Here is a 21337-nt window from a genome sequence, read left to right on the forward strand (position 1 = left end):
AGAAACGAAGTCAGATGAGAAGAAATGGGGGATACCCTGATTATATGTAATTACTTAATTATCATTAGCTATTATTCTCTAGTTCCTTGAACTCCTTAATTCAACCTTGACGTATTTCAAACCGACCCACCACCTCCCAGACTCCCTCATTAAGTTGATCTTTTTCTCAATAAGACATGTCAGTTGTCCCCCCAGACTTTCAAGGCTCACCCCTGATCTACTCTAGTCGATTCAGCTCGCCTTGGCCTTTTCCGTCTTCTCCACCTCGGCATCCGAAGCCTCCTCGTCGGAGCGAGCATCACGCTGCTCATTGTAAACAGTGATGCGGTAAGCAATCCGGAAAATATAGTACAGCCAGACAAGATTCAGCGATTGCAGGGCGATGAGCAGCGTCGATGTGATCACCTGGGCGAGTGGACACTTGTACTGCTCAGTCTCCCAATTCAGCTCGTATGGGCCGACTGTTTTGTACTCGGTGAAGAGAGAGTAGATAATGCAGAGGTTGATGTAGTGCCGCATGTAGATCCAGACGCCCATGAAGGTAACGTAGAAGGGGACGGTGATGGGTGACTTGAGGTAGTTGAGAACCTTGGATCCCTATAATTTGTGAGCAAGATGGGACGGCCGAAAATGATGTGGATGACTTACAGCAAGGAAGAGATCGCTAATATCATGGGTGATATACACAGCGATACCAATGTGGGTGAAGTGGAACCGGTAGCTCAACCCAATCAACGACAGGGTCACTATGTGATGAAGAATCATCTCATTGGCGTCCTTCCGAGGCTTCTCCATACCAAGAATAAGTACGATAGCCTGCTGAGCCCAGTACGCTCCTTGGAACAGATAGTAAAACTTCAAGTCCCCGGTGAGAGTCTTGTGGGGGAAGTCCTCGTACATGCCCCGCGTGTTGAAGAACCACACCGGAGTGCCCTTCATGATGTACAAGCCGAGAGGAGCCATGAAGATAAAGTACACGATAGCGTATGCTTGCTCCATGAAGCGAGTCTGCTTCCCACGACTGGCCAAGCCCCAGTGACGTGCCAGTGGCCGCAGCACCTCTTGCATGACGAACTCCCTGGTGAAGGAGAAGAAGATGATGTAAAAGAAGACAAATGCAAAGTCATCTCGCCCCTTGGCGTACTTGACAGGTCCGCCGGGAGTCTCGGGTCCTACTGGATAGCTCGGAAAGATGAACTTGTGCACCGGGTTGCTTTCCGACGGGTTGAGGCTGTACACGAAGAGAAATGCGCCGATGGCTGCAAGCGGGAAGGTCCAGGTGTATCGAAGAATAAAGCGCTTGACACGGTGACTCAAGGAAGAGTGTCTTCTTCGTCGCTTCTTTGAAGACATCTTGTGGTGAGCGAGAGTTCGGCCGGTGTCGAGGCTCGATGTTTTTCGGTGGCGGGTGGTGCGGGCTTCGGATAGGTCAAGTCGGGATACCGAAGTGACGGCGGGCAATATCTGGACACTGGCTCTTTCCTCCATTTTGAGTTTCCGAGTCGATGTATTTGTGTTTGTTGTATTACTTTATGTGTGGTGTTTCGATGTGCTGAGGCCGTGAGAGTGGGTCGATATCGACGTGGAATCGTAAATGTCAAAAACGGTAAAGAAGTAGAAGAACTCCAACACAAAAGATGCAATAGAAATACACCAGGAGAAAATAACAAGAAAGAATTAAAAAGATCAAAGAAACCCCCTTTATTTCCATGACTAGACGGACACTCTCCCAAATGTCCGATCTCTCAGATTTCACGCATGACCCAAACAAGCCCCCTGGCCTCGAATCGGGCGCTTCGGCCTCCGCGGGCCACCACAAACAGACCACCAAACACGTAGCCAACGACCCCCAGCAAATCACGTCTCTTGGGACAGATCCTGTAATTCCTTGTTTAATTTGCCGTTAGCCGATTTCCCGTGCCAGCTCATGGATGTCGTTGGCATTCCACTGCGCGTGCTCACGAGAGCAGCCTCAGCTGTGGCAGATTTATGACGTCACGCCATACGCCAAGCTGAGCATGGTGGTTCCAAGATGTGAATCTCGAATGCTTTTAAGGAGTCGATGAATGTGATCCTTTGATCCGCGGCTCTTACATATGTGCCTCGGGATGTTAAAAACTCCCGACGGGAGTCCCATATTTGATGTGCACTAGGGTCACGACCTGACAGTAAGCTTCAGCTAGGCGAACTATTGCACGAATCAACACCGGAGTATTGAATTGACTTTTGGTATTTCTAACTAGTGAGTGAGCACCCGTACCTACATCATCTTGGACGTGGTGTGTGCCCAGGAAGTACAGTTTTGTGGAAACCTTTTGGTTATTGTGAACAGCCGCAAGTAAGACACATCCTGGGTTAATTAGTGCCCATCTATCATCACCTTGCTTACTTCATGGCCTGATTGGAACCGATAAAGTCCATTCTTATCACCCTTTGCTCATTGTCTTGTAGTTGATTCTGCCACACCACGGTACCTACCTAGTAGACAAGGGGGAACTTGGGAGGCTTCACTATGGTCTAGGGTAAGACGAGACTCAACACCAGTCTTATGAGTTGGCTGAACTAAACTTGCGAAGGATAAAAATATTAGGAAATATACTTTAGTGAATTTCATTCGTAGGGTTCACCAGCTTACATCCTTGAGGCTTTTGTGAGTCGTGACTGACTCTTGGTGCTGCCAAATACCGTCTTGTCTGGATTTTCACCTGCGAGTTGCCTTGACTCCCTAGCTTGGCAGATTAGCCTAATCTAATACCGCCTCAAAGAAGAGTTACAGACGATGAATGCAACGATGCATATGTTTGATTGGATGCTAAGCGAGTTACTTACGACCATGCCTCACAAGATAGTTTTCCTCTAAGCACTTCCAACATTCACCCATGGAGATATCGGGATACATCTTTGGACCGAGACACAGCAGAGCGGTGATAATTGACGGAGATATTGATAACCCCGGGAATCCTCTTCTTGGTAAACACCCTCCTGGAATGCAATTTCTTGGCTCATGGCACAGAAGGATTCGAATTGGTCCACAAGGCGTATCCTGAATCTGTTGGATGCATCGCCTAAGATCTGACCGGGTTCCGCGGGCGAGCGATGGCCGACAGGGGTAGTTGCTCTGCCTCCACATTGAACTCGGGCTTGCTTTGATTACCTAGCATACTGAACTCGACTGGCCACCTTAGTACGACGCTATACTAGGCCGGTAGTCATGGGCATAAACAACTGCATCACCAATGGCCTCTGGAGTCGTTGTAGATGATAAGAATAACGGGTACGAGCTGCCGGACCCCCGAAGTAAGAAGTATGGATTTACCCGACGTGGATGAACGCAATTTCATACTACATCAGTGTAGCATTACCAATCAAGTAGTTATCTTCTCGAGCCAGGCGTGGATGAACCGAGGATCCTTTGGCTTGCTTTCCTTCTTCTCTTTCAATGACACGTCGCGCCCAGAGCGGCGAGGAACAATTGTTTCGCCAAAACCCTTCTCAACCTGGTTGCAACACCACCAGAACACAGTCTTGGTAGCCACTTCTGAGATTTTGCGCATGGTTTCTTGCCCGTGCATCTCGGAGGAGGGTATTAGGGCATAGCGACGCGACGCTTCTTTTGATGGTCGATCAGAAGCCCTGTCCAATGAGAAGCCATGATCCACCGTACCGCTAAAAGACCATTGCCATTGCGTGTAGGTCCAGTTGCGTGAACATTTGAGGTGGTCTCTGATTTCGAGCTCGACATCTGTAGCTCTCATGTGCCCGAACGGGGGCCAACCATAGGGCGGCGTATGTGAAAACCCGTCATCTAGGTAATTCTGATAGCAATCGTGCTGTAGACGCCACACATTTGCCCTTGAAACCGTGTCATCGCAGGATGATCGTGTCTGATGATGATCTAAAAAAGACGCTGCTGCTCCAGTCCATGCCGCTGCGTCAATGTCGGGTCGAAAAGGGATAGTCTCGCAGCTTGACTATTGATGGTAGGATTCAGTTGATGGCTGGTCCTCGACCGCATATCGCCAGACCGAGCCACAGTGGACCGGCGATGGTGGGCGACATTGCCTTTGCGAGAACTTCCATCTTGTTCTGGTTGATGATCGGTTGTAAGCTGGCAGCAATAGGGAGTAGCCAGTACCCTGCAAAATTGCAAGGGACCTCTGGGTCCTAGAACACACTCCACAATGAGGGACCGATGACCCAGGGGGAGAGACTGAGTGTCATTAGGTGGTCAATAAGATCAAACTCAGCCGACGCCCGATTCGAGACTGAACAAGTGGCAGAGGTGGCAAACGTTGGCTGGGGCAACTCTATCTCGGATGGATCAAAGAACGATATATCCGCGTGAAGCGGGATAGTAAGAGCGGCAGCAAGTGCTGCTGAGGACTGGTTACTGAGGTCATAGGCATCACAGAGCCTGGAAAGGTAGCATGCTGCCTCTGATGCCGTTGGTGGTGGTTTGTCGTCGTCGTCAATGCCAGTCTCAACGTCGACGCCAATATTGTCGATACTGACTGCCCAAAGGGAAATTCTTGTACCTGCCATTGACCATCCGGTACCCAAAGAAACCATAGACTTCCACCACCTTTTCTCTTGGATGGAAGCATAGTCAAGATCGAGTATTGCCCCAGGATGAGGTGATGGGCCGATAGAAGGGCCGTGCCGGCCATACATCATAGGAATTCCTTGCCTCTCTGCTAGAGAAGCAGTCAAAACGTATGATCAACCCAAGGTTAGCAAAGCCACAACGTTGTTGGCGTTGGTCTCCCAAGCCCGGAAGTTGGGCGACGAAGAGGCTGAGACACTTGTGGCGTGCAGTTTGGATAGATATATCCTTTTGGGCTTCTCTTTGCGCGTTTTCAGGCTACAATTCGGACCCGAGTTGGTCCACAACGAGTGCCCTTCAATATATTCCGTGTCTGCGGGGATGGCATCAGGGAGCGAAGGGACATTGTGGAGACAACGCCGCAGATCGAAGCAGGCTCCCGGTAGACTTTTAAGAGTCTTTGCCAGGAAGAAAGCCGATCGCCACTTGAGGATGCTTCATGAGAAGGTAGCTTGGGCCTCGGGGCCATCGTATATTGATGAAAACGATGGGGTTTCCATAGATGACAGCCGAACTTAAGTAGGTAGGAGGTGAGGGTAGAGTTGAAGATGCTGTTGGCCGGCCACCTACACAAGCCATGTACCGGGCGTCAGTGTCACGTGGCTAATTGCGCACGCAATGCTCTGGATGGCCTGCAAGATGTTTCTAGCAACGAAAACAGTCGACGTACTTGACAACTTTGGTCGTTGGCAGGTTGGCTAGCACCGAACCCTTCGCGTTCACCCCATGTTCACGTCTCGATTCTAGCCTTAGCCCTCACTCCTGTTCATGTACGGAACTGTGCTTGATCCGTGACGTGACTCATTCGACAGGATCCGATAACGAGCAAGATCTGACCTGCTCTGAGTCCGACTGCACGTACATGTCGGCCAAGTCCTATCAGGGTGCGGAGAGGCGCCGCTTCAGAGATGACACATGACAAGGATAGAGAGTCTCCCTTATGGTGACACCTAAATACCCATCCGGCTGTCGGTCGGGCTCACAATCCCCTACCCACTTTGCTTGAGGAACTTGCCCAAGGGCCAAAAGGTGACATTATCCACCTCACCGTCTTCTACTCTGGGGCCTCGGGCTTTCTTCGGTTAACTAGTCACGTCATCACGTGTCCTCTTCCCATCACAGGCAGACTCGTAACATTCTCCAAGCAACGTCACCTTCATTGGCAACAAACGTGTGGCTTCATTTTTTCTGAGCTGGGACTAGACATTAAGATGGATAACATTTATTACATACTTCTGGGTCTTCTCGCCCTTTTCATCGTCGGGCCGGTACGTTCTTCCCCTAACACAGGCTGTATCCACAGCTGGTGAAGCGAACCAACTCGTGCTAATGTTCCCTCAAAGGCACTGTTCGCGGACCGCTCCCCCATCCCCGAAACCTCGGGCAAGGTCTACAAGATCACCAATGAAGCCGAGCTAGATGCCCTCTTGTCCTCCACCGCTCGTGTGGTAGTCGACTTCTACGCTGACTGGTGTCCACCCTGCCGCGCCATCGCTCCCATCTTCTCCAAGCTTGCCGACGACCACGCCTCAAGCGGCAAGCTTGCGTTCGCCAAGGTCAACGTGGATCATGTCGGTAACGTCGCGGGCAAGTATAGCGTGTCTGCTATGCCGACGTTTGTGGTCTTTCAGAATGGCGTGCCCAAGGGTGTTGCTGTTGAGGGGATCTCGGCGAGCCGGTCCGTCAGCCTCTCTGATGATGGTCTGGTTGAGAGAATTCGTGGTGCGGATCGGGCAGCTCTTCAGGCTACCGTTCAAACCTTGGCTGCAAAGGAGTAAGGTATGGAGGGCACTGGTCGAGCAAGGCCGACTGACTGGAGGATGGATAATCTCACTCTTTGTGGCGGTTTCTCACTTGTTTTCTCATATCCGCTCACGATAGAACACACACGGATGGGTCTTTCACTTTGAGGGCCCTTCATTCTTATATGTGCACAATACTAAATCAACTCTCAATCATCATTGGTGGTCTTTAGTCAATCTAAGCTATCTTCTCTGCGCTCTCTACGTCTAGTCTTGTAAGCCGCCAGTGGCGCTCTCTCACTTGTTAGTTGAAGTGATGGCATGCTTCATCAGTTGAAGAAACCGTTCATTTCCCAGGGCGAATCAGAGAACGGGGCTGGAAAGCGCTGGGTACTCTGCCCGCGAATGTACTCCTTCAACGATGCAAGACTCTGCAGATCTCTCTCAAAAGACGCAGTCACCAAGTCGCTGCCGAAACCAAAAGAGTTTGATCTTAGAAGATGGGCCTGCTCTCCTGCAAGCTTGCACGAGGCAAAGTTGGTGATGAAGGGCACATGGCCATTGAGCCTGATGTTGGCTGGGGTTAGGTCGTTGTGGACCAGGCCCAGCCGGTGGAGGTGAAGGACTGCTTGCTCTATGGCGTTGTAGATTGCGGTCTTCTTCTCAGCGTCGAAGCCTGGTAGGCCGTCAGCAAGGGAAGATGTACTTTCTAGGATTTTGCTTTCATCAGACTCACCAGCAAATCACTTTGTCCCCCCTTCCCCCAAAAGCATTGTAGCCATCATGGCTCAGCCCTCCTTTCTCCTTGAAGACCATTTCGATGGCATGGAGACATCCAACGACGACTTGTCTTTCTATCAGTCCAGCCCCAACCAGTCAGTCTGGGTCTACATGCCCCTTGAACCGAACGAGCGCATTACAAGAATCTGGATGCGAGCCCGCTTATGCCTAAACAGAGATACAGGTCGAGCATTTGAGACAGATCGAGGGCACACCAAGTTATTCGGGGCTCAACCAACTCCGTCTCTAAGTGCTTGCCAATGGGTCCTTCTTGACACACCGCTAGGATCACCCGGTCACTTTTTCTTCGACAACCATCCATGTGGCACCCGCCAGATATCGCTGGACACTCTACCTCCCAAGCAGACCTCAAGCTTCGCCCCTCCGGCGGCTTCTTCCGACTACCCGAAGCTGCACAGCACTGATGACTTTCTTTGGTCTCGCGCTTCTGTCGAGAACGTGGTCGCAGTAAGACCATGCCGCCGCCAAACGGGAGACATTGTGGAGATTTTGGGATTGTTATTGTATTACTCGGATGGCAAACAGGCGCCTGTCGGTCAAGTCCGCTTTGACTACCTTGATCAGCCAATCTTGACACACGGTTGCCAGCTGATATATCTCGGATTTGAAAAGACCGAGCCAAAAGGCCCGTTTGTTTCTCGGGTCGAAACCTCTGCTGATAACTTGGATAATGCCGTGAGCATGTGGTTTGAGGTCTTTCTGAAGGGTGCCCTAGAATGGTGGCTATCATATCGACAGTGTCAAGCATGTCAAGATGGCCGTCGAAGTATGCCTATGAGAATATAGGACGTCTTGACACCTATTGTAAACTCATATCAAGGTTTCTTCATAATGCCCCATCCTAGTCTCAACCCTCGGACACATGGCATTTCCATCAGCTTCTTCGGTAGTAACATCAAGAATCCCTATCTCTTTGAATTGTTACATACAGTGTCCTGTTGCCCATCACGATAGTGACGCCGCTATCCCCATAGCTCCCCTTCCTTGCAATGCCCATTTTTGCAGCCTTCACAGAGGTCTCTCTCATGCGGCTTCCCATTCTTGCGACTGTAAAAAGGACGCTCCACCTCAACACCCGACCACTTTTTTAGACGATAGGCAACCCTGTCCACATATGTGTCCACGTCGAGATTCGGGCGGCTGAGCCAGTTGCAGCTCCTGCAGCGCTGGTGATAGACACGAACGTTGTATCGGTCGCCGCTGTACATGCGAATGGTTATCGCGATCTTCTTGCTTGACCATCCACGACTGACGCAGTTGTTGTTGTGACAGGTGAACCGGCCCATTATGTTGGTGTCGTATGTTTCTATGAGGCCCCTCTCGTCGTCATTGTTGTTGAAGGTGAGATAAAGCTCCTCTGGCTCCAATTCCTTTGACAATTCATCGTCGAGAGCTGGGTACATGGACCATGACTTGGGTTTCTTGCGTGGTGGCATGGTGGATTGTCCGGGGCCAGAAAATAGGGCGAGGGCGAATTGGGAGAGGAAGTAAACAAATTGCATTTGTAGCAGAAGTTATTGTATATTGGGCAGCGAACAGGGCCAAATACGCGAGAGAAGGGAGAAGGGGAGCACGCCTTCATTAGGGGCCTTAGACACGCGTGACGGATACGACAATATGCACGTTGCCACGCCACGAGCAAACTGTACCAACATGCGTAAGGAACTGAGTGATTTGGTCACTGTTGAGTTCCAGCTGCTGTTATACCCTTCGTCGGCCTCTAAGCCCAAAACCTTCTGTGTTGGCCCGCTTTCACAGCCATTGGATATCGTCGAACTTGTTGGGCAGCTTTGCTGCCACTAAGGGAGGCCGACCTCTGCCTGTGACGGTAAGAATCGCTCTTGTACTGGCTGGCCAAGAAAGAGTAGCTCTCAATGACCACTTTATGTCGCTTGGTCGGCCTCCCGCATCCCCAACCTCGTCGTCCAACTCAGATGATTGGACAGCACATCCTGGGTCGACATGACGTACCCAGTCATGTTGCAACCGACCTGACAGGGCCATTCCTGTCACTACGACATGGTGCTTCGACAATTATGCGAGAATATGGCTCTTCGGGTGATGTGTCCTGATGGTCGCCACTGATACATCTATTCGCTTCGGTTTCCAGGCTGGATGGGAAGTCATCCTGTTGGCAAGGTGATGCCAAGCCTGCATTATTCTCGATTGAGGCTAGATTCTATACAAAAGAGTCTGTATGTCTATGTGCTGTCTATATGATTAAAGATGAGGTAGATACTCCAGATGAAGAAAGAAAACGTGAAATGCTCATTCGCTCCAATCAACCCCGTCTATGATAAAATCCACATCTTCTATCTTCCAAAGAAACCCTTAAGGAAGAGAAGCAGGAGCGTAAGCCTGGTCAGGCTTGACGACCTTGCCGCCGGCGAGCTGCTGGTCGGTGTAGGCAGGGTAAACAATCTGCTTCTTGCTCTTGCTGACAACCGAAAGAGTAGTGAAGCCCTTGTCGGCACCGAACTGACCGCTCCAGCCAGAGGTGATGGTGAAGTCGCCGCAGGTAGCAGGTCCGCCGTTGGCCTTGGATGCCTTGGCCGTCTTGGTTGACTTGACGACGTACTTGCAAGCGGTAGCGGCGCCGCTGCCAGTGTTGATCTTGAAGTTCCAGGTGCAGGTGGCGTCGGGCTTGTCGCAGACGCGGTTGAGGGATTGAATTGTCCACTGGGGGAGGCGGCCATCATAGAGACTTCGTTGGCGGGGGCGGCCATGCCAGTGGCGGAGAGGAGAGCGGCGACGATGGTGATGGAGAACTTCATTTTGGCGGCTGGGGCTATTTGGTGTTAGCTTTGCCGGTGTTTGTTTGGAGTTGGCGTTCCAACTGACCTGTGAGTTGATGCTTAAGCGTCAAGGAGATATGGAAGTGTGGAAGATGTGAGTGATGTAGGAGGTAGTTGTTGATGATGAGAGAAGACGTCTTGTCCTGGAGTCTTCGGCTCTTTATATCATCGTGAGGTCAAGTCAACAAGTTTCCAAAAATACATCGACTCTTGTCAGCCCTGCCTCTTCGTATTCCATATATTCACAGCCCCATATTATCCCATGATCAATAGAAACAAATCTGGACCTCAGTTTCATGCTTAGCTCCAGTCCCGGCCTCGCCGTCTGAGGTCTTCCTCGAGACTCGAAAGGTTCTAGCAAGCCTAAAATGCCGATGTACCGAACGCTATTCCTTGCCCTTGTCCTTTTCCGGAGTCTTGACCAAATCTTAGCCAATTGGATTCATGCGCTAGACAGGATAGATCCCTGCGATTTAACTTTGCTGGGTTTAGTCAAGATGAAGGGCTGTCTATTTTTAGTTCTCCCCTGTCTCTCCACAACCGTTGTCAACCTTTCCTCGGGACATGGACAGATACCCGAAGATCGTTAACGTTTAGGGCATTCCCGCTCGTATTTGTTGATATTGGAGTCAATGCTGATGGGGCTGTCATCGGCAGTTGGGTTGTTCATTTCTATGACCAGTGACATGTAGCTCCTAGTGAACGTGGCTGCGAGGCCAAGCCACGACAGCCCATTCCCGAAGCGAACACATAGAAGATTGGCTACAACTAGTCATTCAGACTGTCAGAGATTACTTTGTTCAACGGAGAGGTAAGAAAGTCGGGACCCAGAACAACCCAGGGTAGGACGAGGTTGTTGCATCTTACGGCCAAAGCTCCTTTGTGAATGAGGTTTTACTGCAGGTATTACAAGAATTGTTGTTTATTACAATGGAATTGCGCGGAAGGCTAAATCGCATGCGTGGATGGTGAGAGGTTGAAAGAAGTTGATGGACGATTAGTGTAGTCGAGGAGACAAGCAAAGTGCTGACCTCCACTGAAGCAGCCATGGACTGAAACACCTCTGAGAGAGAAAGAAAATGAAACGCGCCATTTATGATGTAGAAACAATTTTTTAAACATGTTATGCATTGGACGGCGAGTAGGAAGCCGTCAATGAGCATGTCACTTATCGAGGGAGAGAAACTGGTGATAGCTGTGGACGGGCTACCCTACAGCGTAGTCCGATTTCTAAGACGAAACAATTCGGAAATTACTCGACAAGGACAAAAAGAACGAAAAGTGGCAGATACCGTTTTAATGAGCACTACTTCGTGGGAAAATGAGAGCGCAAGTAAGTTCTGTCCATGTTCGTCACACAGTTTCCAGTTTTCCAAGGTATGGAGGCCAGCTCAATAGACACCCCTAAGGAAAGCGAAGGAAACGCAGTACTCTTGCGAACCCATCAGCGCTCTGAGATGGCTTAGTCGAGGAAAATTAGGCAGAAATTAGGAGGGTGTACCACTTAAGAGTGCAAGGGTAGCAGAGGGGCCGGTGAGTATGCGCCATCAAGTAAGATGTGCAGGATCACACCCTGCTTCTAGTTTGAGGCCGTCCAAGCCTGTGACCAGAAGCTCTTACGAGTCACATGGTAGATAAAACGTACATTTAAGCAGGCGGAATTCCTCGACTCTACACATTTTTTGTCTCTCCTCTTCCATCATCACACTGATCACTCACCACGACACTGTAACTATCAATTGACCAACGTTTTCAACAGCCTATCCACCCTCGCAACAAGTAAGTGATTACGACTGTTCTTAGGTCGGGCTAACCCTTACTCTTGTAGTGGATCGCTGGGGAATAGGGAAATATTAGGGCGCGTGTTGCAGCTGCGGAGGCAAGCAAGATTGGGACCGAGAGGCTGCCCTGAAGCCATTCGCGGTGGTGTCCGTAGACCAAGAGTAATGCATCCGCTGGCTACTGGTACTTATAATGTGATGAGGGGTTAATACGGGAAGGGCCGCATAATCATGTGCGATTTCTGATGGCGTGGTTGGATGTTGATGGCCAGAATCCGCTGCAGCTCATACCAACCAGACATCATCACGCAGTAGAGCCGTCCAATAACACTTTTTTAAGCTATCATCATGTGAGTTGCTTCAAGCAGGCTGTGACATAGTGACCCGAACTGGCCTAGCATCCTCAGCCACTTTTCTAGGGTACGTGCGCACGCCGCTGTTGTGCATCATGATAACGCATAGCGTACGCGTATTGATTGCAAGCACTTCCAGTCCAAGCAATAGAAGATTGTTCCAACATCGGCCTCAAGAGCAATGTTGGAAAATTGGTGAGTTGAAAGAAGCCACCTATTTGCTAAACAGTCCTGGCCGATGACATGGCCTCTCACAGTCCAGGTTCGGATATTCCGGCAACGACTCCTTACCAACCATCTACTCAACTCCTCAGCCCTCGTATCACAAGCCACGCAAGCTGAGTGCCATCCACGTGACGCCAGCGCTAACTGCGGACTCAATCCGGGCATTAAATCCCTCTCACATCAATTTCGAACTTGCCAAGACTCCTGGCCAAGACTATCAACATGACTCTCTGCAGCCTATGCAAGACCATTCCCCCCAAGTTCTTTAGCTCAGCTCGAAATGACCAATGTACTGTCGAACATCACCCGAACCTCGCCGCTCTTGAGAAGTCGGCAGAAGCAGGATGTCGCATGTGCGCGGTCGTTTATAATGCGATACAACGTCGCGCCAAGGACGGCAAGATTTACAGTACAATGGATGGGAAGCCTGTTGATTTGTCCCAGCAGATCAACTTGAGGAGCACCAAGTTTGGCGCGCAGTCGGTATGTTTGGGTTGGGCTGACGTGGGGAGTATGCGAGGAATTGAGATCCCACAGGATTGGGACGATATCGCTGTATACGACCGCAAGCCAGAGCTGGGAATGGCATCGGACCTGAAGTATCAGAGTGATACGGTCAGGTGGTGGCTGGAGAACTGCTGGGGAAAGCATGCCGAGTGTCGGAAGAACCACGATGCCTCATATCTTCCATCACGCTTGATCGACGTCGAATCTTCTGATCCTAACCTCGTCCGCTTGGTCGTTACTGCTGAAGAGTCAATCGATGATCCTCGCTATATCGCTTCGAGTCATTGCTGGGGTCTCAATATGCCGGAATCAGCCAAGACAGTCACGTCCAACTTCAAACAGCACACTGAAAGCATCCCGTTATCAGACTTGTCTCGGACATTTGTCGACTTCATAAGGATAAGCAGAAATATTGGCGTCCGCTATGTCTGGATTGACTCGCTATGTATCATCCAAGACTCCTACGAGGATTGGATTGTTGAGGCGGCGCAGATGGCGGCCGTGTACTCCAATGCCTATGTTACCGTGGCTGCGTCAAGTTCATCTGACGGCACTGGCGGATGCCGAAAAGGAGATGCGTCAGAGTCGTTTTTTGGACCTGCCGACCTGACCTGGGATGAAGAAGATGAGTCTGGAAACAGAAAGACTCGCACAATCCGTGTGTTTGCCAAGCCTGCGGGCCATGCAGTCACCAGTCTCTCGCAAGATCCCCTGCTCTCAAGAGGATGGACACTCCAAGAGCGCGAGCTGTCACCCAGAGTGGTGCACTATTCAAAGGACACAATCCGATGGGAGTGTGCCTGTCAAAAGGCAACCCTCGAGTTTCCCTGGAGCGACAGCCTCTCGTTCAACAACGCGCTCAGGGCGTTTGACCAGGGCCAACTTCAACCTCAAGGCACTGAGGGATGGTATTCGGATGAGGCTGTGAGGAAGAATAGCTTTGTGTGGTTCGAGGTCGTGGAGCGATATACGAAACGATCACTTACGAAGCAGACGGATATCTTACCAGCGGTTTCTGGAATCGCGCGGTACTTTTCCAAAGAGATTGGGGACAAGTATCATGCCGGCCTCTTTGAGTCTCATGGTGTTATCGCATTAATCTGGAGGATCGAAGGCAAATCCAAGGATAAGAGGAGTCGACACTCCGAGTATCTCGCCCCATCTTGGTCTTGGGCTTCAGTGAAGGGTCCAGCCGAGTGGTGGTGGACGCTCAAGCAGCACAAACCAGAGCCCGTCGATCACACATTCACGCCGCAGATTCTCGAGATGAGCACGGTACCTGCAGGAGACGACCCTTTTAGTATTCTCAAAGGCGGCACCCTCAGGTTAAAGGGTCTCCTCGTGCCTGTCGGCGCCATGTGGCAAGAACAAGACGGGCTTGAGCATGATCAGCGGTCAATCATGGCCATCCAAGCAGATGGACAGATGACAAAAGTCGGAACCATAACTTTTGATATCCCTGAGGAAGCTTGCCAAGTATTGTTCTGCTTTGCCTGTCGCAGAGAGAGCCAGTTTGGCTGGATCGACGCCCTGGGACTGACTTCGACAGGACAGGGAACCTTGCAGTTTAAGCGCGTGGGACTTGTTCGGTCGAAAGAGAAGTCTTGGTGGGAGAAGGCGGTCACCGCAGAGATTAGTATTATATAGAAAGCGCCTTTCTTCAGAAATGGTTTACGTAGGTATTATGTCGAGTTTTCTAGATCAAGGCTATGAGTCAGTATCCCAAGCGCTAGAAGCCGTTGTTTGGATATTCCCCATCATTTATCCTCCTTGACAGCCTTGGCTTTATCGGTGCTGTCTGAAATCACTACTTCAGATGTGTCGAAAAGCCCCTGAAGCGCCTGTCGCCAAGAAGTCTGCGTCTGCCATCTCCTGAACCCTTCGCTTTGAGGTGGATCCTGTATAACAAGCCTCTCACGACCAGGTGCTGGCCGCAGCGGGACGTTTTGAGTCATACCCGTGACTCTATAGTCAATTCTTATGCTTTGCTCCCTATCCTGGATAATGGCACCAGGTTGTTCGACTAGGTCGATCTGGAGCCCGACGTAGAATCGGATTTCGTCTCCATCCCAAGGAACAGGGATGAGGGTTAGCAAGTTCATAAATGGCTTGCCTCCTTTGCGATAGTTGATTAGACTTTGTTGAACTTCGTCTCTCGCTTCAAGACCCTTCTTCAATCTCAACACCGCTTCGTTATCCACATAGTTTCGCTGTTGACCCGCCTGAACGAAACCATCTGGGGCCTGCAAGAATCTACAATTCTTGCCAACAACCTCTCTCCGTGAATATCCTGTCAAGTTCTGGAACATTGCGGAAGCGTATACGATGGGACAATCGTCCATAGTGACATCGCACACGACAAATGAGCAAGAAAGGTCGATGGTTCCAATGTCAAACTTGGGGTTTTTGCGACCCGTGACCTTCCACAGCAGCCCCAATAGATCGAACTTGGGCTCGGCGGTGCTGTACACCGGCAAGGGAGGAGGAGTAACGCTCATGGGGACTGGTAGAGTGGTTGGGTATTGCGCAACTTCCGGTGATGAGTTTTGCATTCCTCCCAGGCTATCAAGGTCCTGAGAGGCTTCAACAGGTAGAAGAGACGGTGAACCGGGGAACGACCGAGGAGGAGAGTCACAAAGGGTCTCTGTGTAGTCCAGGAAACGGTTCAGGGCAAAATGAGCATCTGTCCCATACCACTCGGACCCCTTGCGTCCGGAAATACTCGCTAGTTCGACTCGGTCGACATCTAGCGCTTGTAGCCTGGCTTGGATGTCTCTAAAGTCTTCCTTGAAGTCTGTCTCGATGCGTCTTGTTCGTTCATCTATAGATGAGATGGCCGAGCTGTATGGTTAGCACAAGCGGAGGACTCTTGGATGAGTACTTACAAAGTCATAACATTCACAGTCATGTCCAGAGACATTTTGTATGTGGTGACTGTGTCTCGAAACAGTTGAATCTCCTTGTCTTTGAATGCCCATGCAATGTTTTTCCACGTCCGGACCTTGACTTTACCATCCCGAGTCGTTTGTGTGAAGCCATTCAATGTATTTGTAAACTCCTCAAAAATGTCCAGACAGTTCTCGAGTGGCGTTGTAAGGCAATCGCATAGCTCAGGATTGTTTGACAACTTATCCTGCATGCCGGCGAGTCGGCCAAGGACCTGGTACAACGCCTGCAGATCGGTTGAGAGCGCCACGATGTCTTTCGGCGCGCTTCGCAAGCTGTCGATGAACTCGTAGAGTCGTTTTGACCCGTGGAGGGCGGCGCCGACGATGCCGACGACGCTCGCCCCGACAGAGAGTGGATCGGCCATGGATGGTGTCGACGTTACGAGGTCATATCTTGAGGGTTGAAAACGAGCGGGGGAGTCTAATGCGGCTGACAGGGCATGTGACCAGGCCCAGTGATAGAGGCTGATCGAAACGTGGCTTGCTGTCAGTGGGAATGAGTAGATTCGACAACTTGGATGAGATAACCGAGATGAAAGTGTCAGAGGAAAATTTGGTTTGATGAGATATTTTGCTGGCCTTCAGAGGCGATGCTACGCGATTATGAGGCTTAACACAGCCGTGTTTCTTTTCACGAGGCAGAATGTAAGGCGTTCTTGATGCTAGCGGCACAGTTACAGTATTGGTCTTGAGTAGTCCTCAAGGTTGACAGTATACATAAAGCATATCCTTCCACGTCACCCGTTAAATCTCATACAACAACGCAGCGATATAGCAAAACCAAGCAGGAACGTCTGCAACCAAAGTCCTCGTAATGTGGAGGCTAATCCATCGAGCCATGTGAGGCTGCGCCTGATCGGGGTTGGACAAGATACTATCCATGATTGAGAGCACCTAAAAGGCGTAAGTCGGAGCAAATGAGTTGCAGTGAGACTCATGAACGAACCTGACTTCCAAAGGTGAAATGAACAACAGTGAATCCAAGGCCAGCCAACGACCACCAGGAAACAGCCTTGGATCTTGGCTGATCCTTACGGCTTCGATGCGAGCAGAATGACCAAATGCCACCCCCGAAAGTGAGTGCACCAATTGCCGTCACAGAGATGAAGCCTGGCATGAAAAAGTCTTTGAACCAGGCTGCGATGGCTGGGCCGCTGTAGTTGGGGTCGCTGAACGCGGTTGTGGTGACATAACCGCCAAGAGCAAGGCCAACGTTGAGAGTCGTTGACAACAAGGGGAGGAAGGACCTCGGGATATGCTTGCGTTTTTCCATTGTGCTGGGAGAATATGTTGAGATGATTGATGTTATGAGAAGAGATGAAGGTTGCGCGTCAGCAACGTGCGCACGGGTTGCGATAAGTTATTTACGGCTGACTCATTTCGCAGGTGGATATCAGTAAGCACTAGAAGCCTCTGTATTCGACGCCGTCACTGCTTACAAGGGCATCTAAACTCCCAACCAAGCGTCCATCATGGCTTTGCAGACAGCCCAACTGTAACCCCCCTAGTCGATGTATCTAAAACCCCTCTTCTCGTAGTGAGTCTTATCTTCTAGCATCTCCTCGGTTGTCAGGGTCACTTCTGTGCCCTCCCTCTTGTCGCGGATTCTGTTTTTGATCTTGCACCCAATGGCGTAGGCCGCTAGAATGGTGATGGCACTAATCTCGGACCCCATCAAGCTGTTGTAGCCGGTGCTGTAATGAGGCTGCTTCCTGGTCTGGGAAGGCCGTGAACTGGGATCATAGCCTTCGGGCCTTGGATTGAATGCGGCGGATGGCACACATATGCTCGAGGTCCGCTAGTATAGAGCCTCCCCCAAATGTGAGCCAGATGCCTTGATCTAGAATCTGCAGGGCCTGAGCAAGAGTCTTCATCAAGAAAGTTACAGAGAAGGAATGGCACGCACTTTGTCATCCAATGAACCGAGGAGCACCTGAAATGACCAGTTCCAAAGAGAAGCAATTATCTCAAACGCCGTATAGCAATAAATCAGCGATACCCTGTTGTTTTTGTCTTCAGCAACAGTCGCCTTGGCAATGTCTTCAAAGTCCAAAGGAAGAAGAGCGGTAAAGAGCCATGAGGTCAAATGGAAGGCCTTAAGAATAGCACAAAGAGTCATTGTCATGCATCAACATGATTGATCGATAACAAAACGCTCTATATCTAGACTCTGTCGTGATAAGAACTATCTACCATTATTTCTCCGTTCCTGTCAAAGTTTATTCCAGGGACTAGAATATTTACCCCAATATAGACCTCACGATTTATATCTATAGAAGACCATAGCGATAATCTTCTATTCGCTGTTAAACTTGCCTACAGTGTATCTTTGTGCTGGAAATAGGTCGCGAAGTCGGATCCCCCGTGGCGGCAGCTCGAAGCTCAACCTTCGCCTAATCGGGCTCCTCTCCAGACCATGCTTTTCCATGTCGCCTATCCAATAGAAACATTCAAGTGTCGAAGCTATCTTCTTGACGCGTAGATAGCCAGTGCAAAAGAATTAGGAGTATCCTCATCGTGGAGAAGGAGAAGACAGGTTTGCTGGAATGTACGGGTGGGAGGATATGCGGTCGAGTACGCTAATCAAGCCACACTCAGTTGTCCAACTGTCGGTGTATAAACTATATTTACAGGCATTTTTATCTTTTATGCAGTCATCTGGGGACCCAGACTCGTTCTCGCCGAGAAACTGGCTTGAACGGGTCTGCTTCTGGGTTGTCCAAGAGTTGGCGTTGAAAGTGTCGTCTCTCTTACAGTGGCTTGCGAGGGAGGGAAAGAAATCCAATGCTGCACAATTGCCGTTGATGCCTCAGGAATGAACCCCCTCATCATTCTGCCTTGGCGACCACGCAGTCAGCCTTACATCATTCTATCTATCTATCGGCACAGTTATCCCATCAAGGGCGGGGCTTCAACTGCAATCATTGATTGCTCTCATCTCGTGCATCTGCATCTCCACTGCCCCATATCACCCCGCTAAGACTGCATCCGACTTCCACCTTTCTGGGGACCTCCTGATGTCGTTTCGGCTGAGGCGCAAGCCAGTCCCTCGCCCGGGCGAGGACAAGGCCGAGGACACGGTTGAAGCCGAAACGCTGTACGCTACGCTTGACAGTAGAACCCCAACAATCCGCCTCATCACATTACATCCTGGAGCTTGGTCCGAACCAATAGCCTGCTCACTTACCGAGACGAAGCTATCGGCTCAGCAGCCCTACAAAGCTCTGTCGTATGCTTGGAATAATGGCTACGCAGCATCCGACATCATCCTCATCAGCGTCAATGGTCGGGCCATCCCAGTTGGCCACAACCTGTACACAGCGTTGAGAAGGTTACGGCGCCCTCAGACATCTGTTCAAGTCTGGGTGGACTCCCTGTGCATCAACCAAGATGATGTCTCGGAGCGAACCCAGCAAGTGAAACTGATGCGTGACATTTATCAGAACAGCAGCGAGGTCGTCATCTGGCTAGGCGAGAAAGGCATCAATGACGACCTCGGAGACTCGATCTTGCCCATGATTACGGGACAGAGGTTGAGTAGAACCCCTGAGGACGACTTGGCGCGGGTAGAGTGGTACGGAGACGACCGGGACTTGCCCAAGCTCAATGCATACATCCAGTCCGTCTCCAAGAGAGACTCATCGTTCAACCCCAATATCCGGGACATCTTTGGAGGATTCTGTGTCCTCTATCTGCTCTCGATGAAGATTCCTGCCGCGGAAATCATGCATCTTCGACACATTGACTATTCCATGCCCATTGTGAAAGGATTGTATGCAATCATGGACCAGTCTTGGGTAAGCCACAAACCATTGGTTAGAGATAGCTACTAATTATATAGTGGCGACGAATATGGGTCGTCCAAGAGACGGTCGTGGCTAGAAAAGCAACCATTTACTACAGCAAGTTCTCCGCTCCATGGTCCATGTTTTCCGATGCTGCAATTGAGTACGATAGAACACATCTGCTAGGAAATGTCAACTCTGTCTATCCGTACCTCCACGACGGTCAACCGCTCATGCACTTCTCCCGCATCGTCACAGAGATAGAGACGACACGAAGGCTCTGGCTGAACATCCAGCCTACGTCTCTCCTCCCGCTTTTGCGGAAATTCAGAGCAAGACAGGCGACAGACCAACGGGATAAGGTGTTTGCCCTCCTTGGACTCGTCAGCCATTGGCTACGTGGCCCGCGGGTTGTTCCAGACTATCGTTTGGAAGCGCGTCAAGTCTTTTGGGACACAACCACAACGCTCATCCAAGCCAATGGCTCTCTATCAATCTTGGCCGGAACACTCCAGCAAAACAGCATGCAGTGGGACTTCAATCCTTCGTGGGTCGCCGACTGGGGCAGCCTGCCTGAGTTACATGAGAACGTTCGGGTCGGCAATTTGCCCTTATACGATGCTGCTAGGGGTCTGTCCGGCTCGGTTCGTGTTCATCGGCCCTCTGTACTGGAAACAACTGGCTTCCAGATTGATGACATCACCTTTGTGGGCCAGGAGCTTCCCCTAGGTACAGAAGGACAGAGCAGTCGGTTAAGACTAGTCGTCTCCCAGTGGGAGAAGACGCTCGATCGACTCGGGGCTACGCAACTCGGGGCTACTAAGTACGTCGGAGGTGGAACCCTCGCAGATGCGTTTTGGCGGCTACTCTGTGGCGATACCGAATACTGCAAAGATGTCGGAGGAGAGTTCAAGGAGGAAAAGATCGAGTTCCGCAGGGCGGGAACCTCGACGTTTTTCACGTACCTGCAATGGCGAGAGGTAGACCACAGCGCAAACAGGAGGACGTCCATTATAGGGGGGTATTGGAAAGAGTCAGGCCATGAGGAGGGAGCTAAAGATGAGAATGCCTTCCACCACGCGGTAGAGTGCGCCTCCGGTTTCAGGAGGATCTTCATCACTCGCAAAGGATACATCGGAACAGGCCCTGGACACATAAGGGTAGGAGATGGAGTCTTCATCTTGTATGGGAGCCGTGTACCGTTTGTTCTCCGCCCTGCGGGCCGGGCTGCCACCTGCACCATGGTGGCTGTCAATGAGCTGTTTGGCCCGGAGGAGGACAAAAAGATCTTTATTGATCTCACAAAGGGAAAAGGCGACAGGCCGGAACCGAAGAAACTATCAACAACGTGTAATGATATTCATGAGGGAGTTTACCATGTCGTTGGGGACGCGTACGTGCAGGGGATGATGGATGGAGAAGCAATGAAAGGGAAACAAGGCGATGAGGTTTCGCCGCAGAGCATCTTTCTTGTATAGTAAACTCTAGCTCTAAGGCTGGAGCATTAATTCTAGCTTAATACATCTCCTGTTTTAATACACTCTCTTGCTTGTATTGTTTCTATATGGCTTACTCATTTCATATCAGTTATCAGTCAGCACCAGATGAGTTATGAAGCCGTACCAGGTCTCCAGCTTTCTCAACGTTTGGATGATGGGAGAATGTTCGCAGTCATCCCTTGCTGACATGCCTAAGCACCTAGGTATTCCCCAGATTTATGCCAGAAATTACTTTGACTTGATCATCTGGTAACGATGTTTTCTCATGTTGAACGAAACAAGAGAGAATATCACCATC

General features: G+C 50.5%; 10 protein-coding genes across 10 annotated transcripts; 4 read left to right on the forward strand and 6 right to left on the reverse strand.

Moving 5' to 3' along the window:
- Positions 1-231: 231 nt before the first annotated feature.
- On the reverse strand, positions 232-1488 carry MRS44_015230 (uncharacterized protein; the record flags this gene model as incomplete). The annotated part of the gene is made up of 2 exons (XM_046284345.2): positions 232-597; positions 649-1488. The coding sequence occupies 2 exons, from the start codon at positions 1486-1488 to the stop codon at positions 232-234; spliced, it is 1206 nt and encodes a 401-aa protein (XP_046126162.1).
- Positions 1489-3365: 1877 nt separating this feature from the next.
- Positions 3366-4671, reverse strand: MRS44_015231 (uncharacterized protein; the record flags this gene model as incomplete). The annotated part of the gene is made up of 2 exons (XM_065619123.1): positions 3366-3805; positions 4176-4671. 2 exons carry the CDS (start codon positions 4669-4671, stop codon positions 3366-3368), a joined length of 936 nt encoding a protein of 311 aa, XP_065475195.1.
- Positions 4672-5814: 1143 nt separating this feature from the next.
- MRS44_015232 (uncharacterized protein) lies at positions 5815-6381 on the forward strand (the record flags this gene model as incomplete). Its single annotated transcript, XM_046284346.2, has 2 exons — positions 5815-5871; positions 5947-6381. The coding sequence occupies 2 exons, from the start codon at positions 5815-5817 to the stop codon at positions 6379-6381; spliced, it is 492 nt and encodes a 163-aa protein (XP_046126164.1).
- A 747-nt stretch (positions 6382-7128) lies between these two features.
- On the forward strand, positions 7129-7932 carry MRS44_015233 (uncharacterized protein; the record flags this gene model as incomplete). Its single annotated transcript, XM_065619124.1, has 1 exon — positions 7129-7932. The coding sequence occupies one exon, from the start codon at positions 7129-7131 to the stop codon at positions 7930-7932; it is 804 nt and encodes a 267-aa protein (XP_065475196.1).
- Positions 7933-8108: 176 nt separating this feature from the next.
- MRS44_015234 (uncharacterized protein) lies at positions 8109-8582 on the reverse strand (the record flags this gene model as incomplete). Its single annotated transcript, XM_046277587.2, has 1 exon — positions 8109-8582. The coding sequence occupies one exon, from the start codon at positions 8580-8582 to the stop codon at positions 8109-8111; it is 474 nt and encodes a 157-aa protein (XP_046126165.2).
- An 895-nt stretch (positions 8583-9477) lies between these two features.
- MRS44_015235 (uncharacterized protein) lies at positions 9478-9920 on the reverse strand (the record flags this gene model as incomplete). Its single annotated transcript, XM_065619125.1, has 2 exons — positions 9478-9745; positions 9802-9920. 2 exons carry the CDS (start codon positions 9918-9920, stop codon positions 9478-9480), a joined length of 387 nt encoding a protein of 128 aa, XP_065475197.1.
- A 2602-nt stretch (positions 9921-12522) lies between these two features.
- Positions 12523-14454, forward strand: MRS44_015236 (uncharacterized protein; the record flags this gene model as incomplete). Its single annotated transcript, XM_046273093.2, has 1 exon — positions 12523-14454. One exon carries the CDS (start codon positions 12523-12525, stop codon positions 14452-14454), a length of 1932 nt encoding a protein of 643 aa, XP_046126167.2.
- Positions 14455-14564: 110 nt separating this feature from the next.
- MRS44_015237 (uncharacterized protein) lies at positions 14565-17028 on the reverse strand (the record flags this gene model as incomplete). Its single annotated transcript, XM_046284347.2, has 4 exons — positions 14565-15648; positions 15693-16148; positions 16513-16649; positions 16702-17028. 4 exons carry the CDS (start codon positions 17026-17028, stop codon positions 14565-14567), a joined length of 2004 nt encoding a protein of 667 aa, XP_046126169.2.
- Positions 17029-17259: 231 nt separating this feature from the next.
- On the reverse strand, positions 17260-17874 carry MRS44_015238 (uncharacterized protein; the record flags this gene model as incomplete). The annotated part of the gene is made up of 3 exons (XM_065619126.1): positions 17260-17509; positions 17642-17688; positions 17755-17874. The coding sequence occupies 3 exons, from the start codon at positions 17872-17874 to the stop codon at positions 17260-17262; spliced, it is 417 nt and encodes a 138-aa protein (XP_065475198.1).
- Positions 17875-18772: 898 nt separating this feature from the next.
- Positions 18773-21018, forward strand: MRS44_015239 (uncharacterized protein; the record flags this gene model as incomplete). The annotated part of the gene is made up of 2 exons (XM_046279716.2): positions 18773-19552; positions 19597-21018. 2 exons carry the CDS (start codon positions 18773-18775, stop codon positions 21016-21018), a joined length of 2202 nt encoding a protein of 733 aa, XP_046126170.2.
- Positions 21019-21337: the final 319 nt, after the last annotated feature.

The sequence above is a fragment of the Fusarium solani genome (genome assembly GCF_023522795.1).
Source record: "Fusarium solani strain SB1 chromosome Unknown bctg00000011, whole genome shotgun sequence".
NCBI lineage: Eukaryota > Fungi > Ascomycota > Sordariomycetes > Hypocreales > Nectriaceae > Fusarium > Fusarium solani.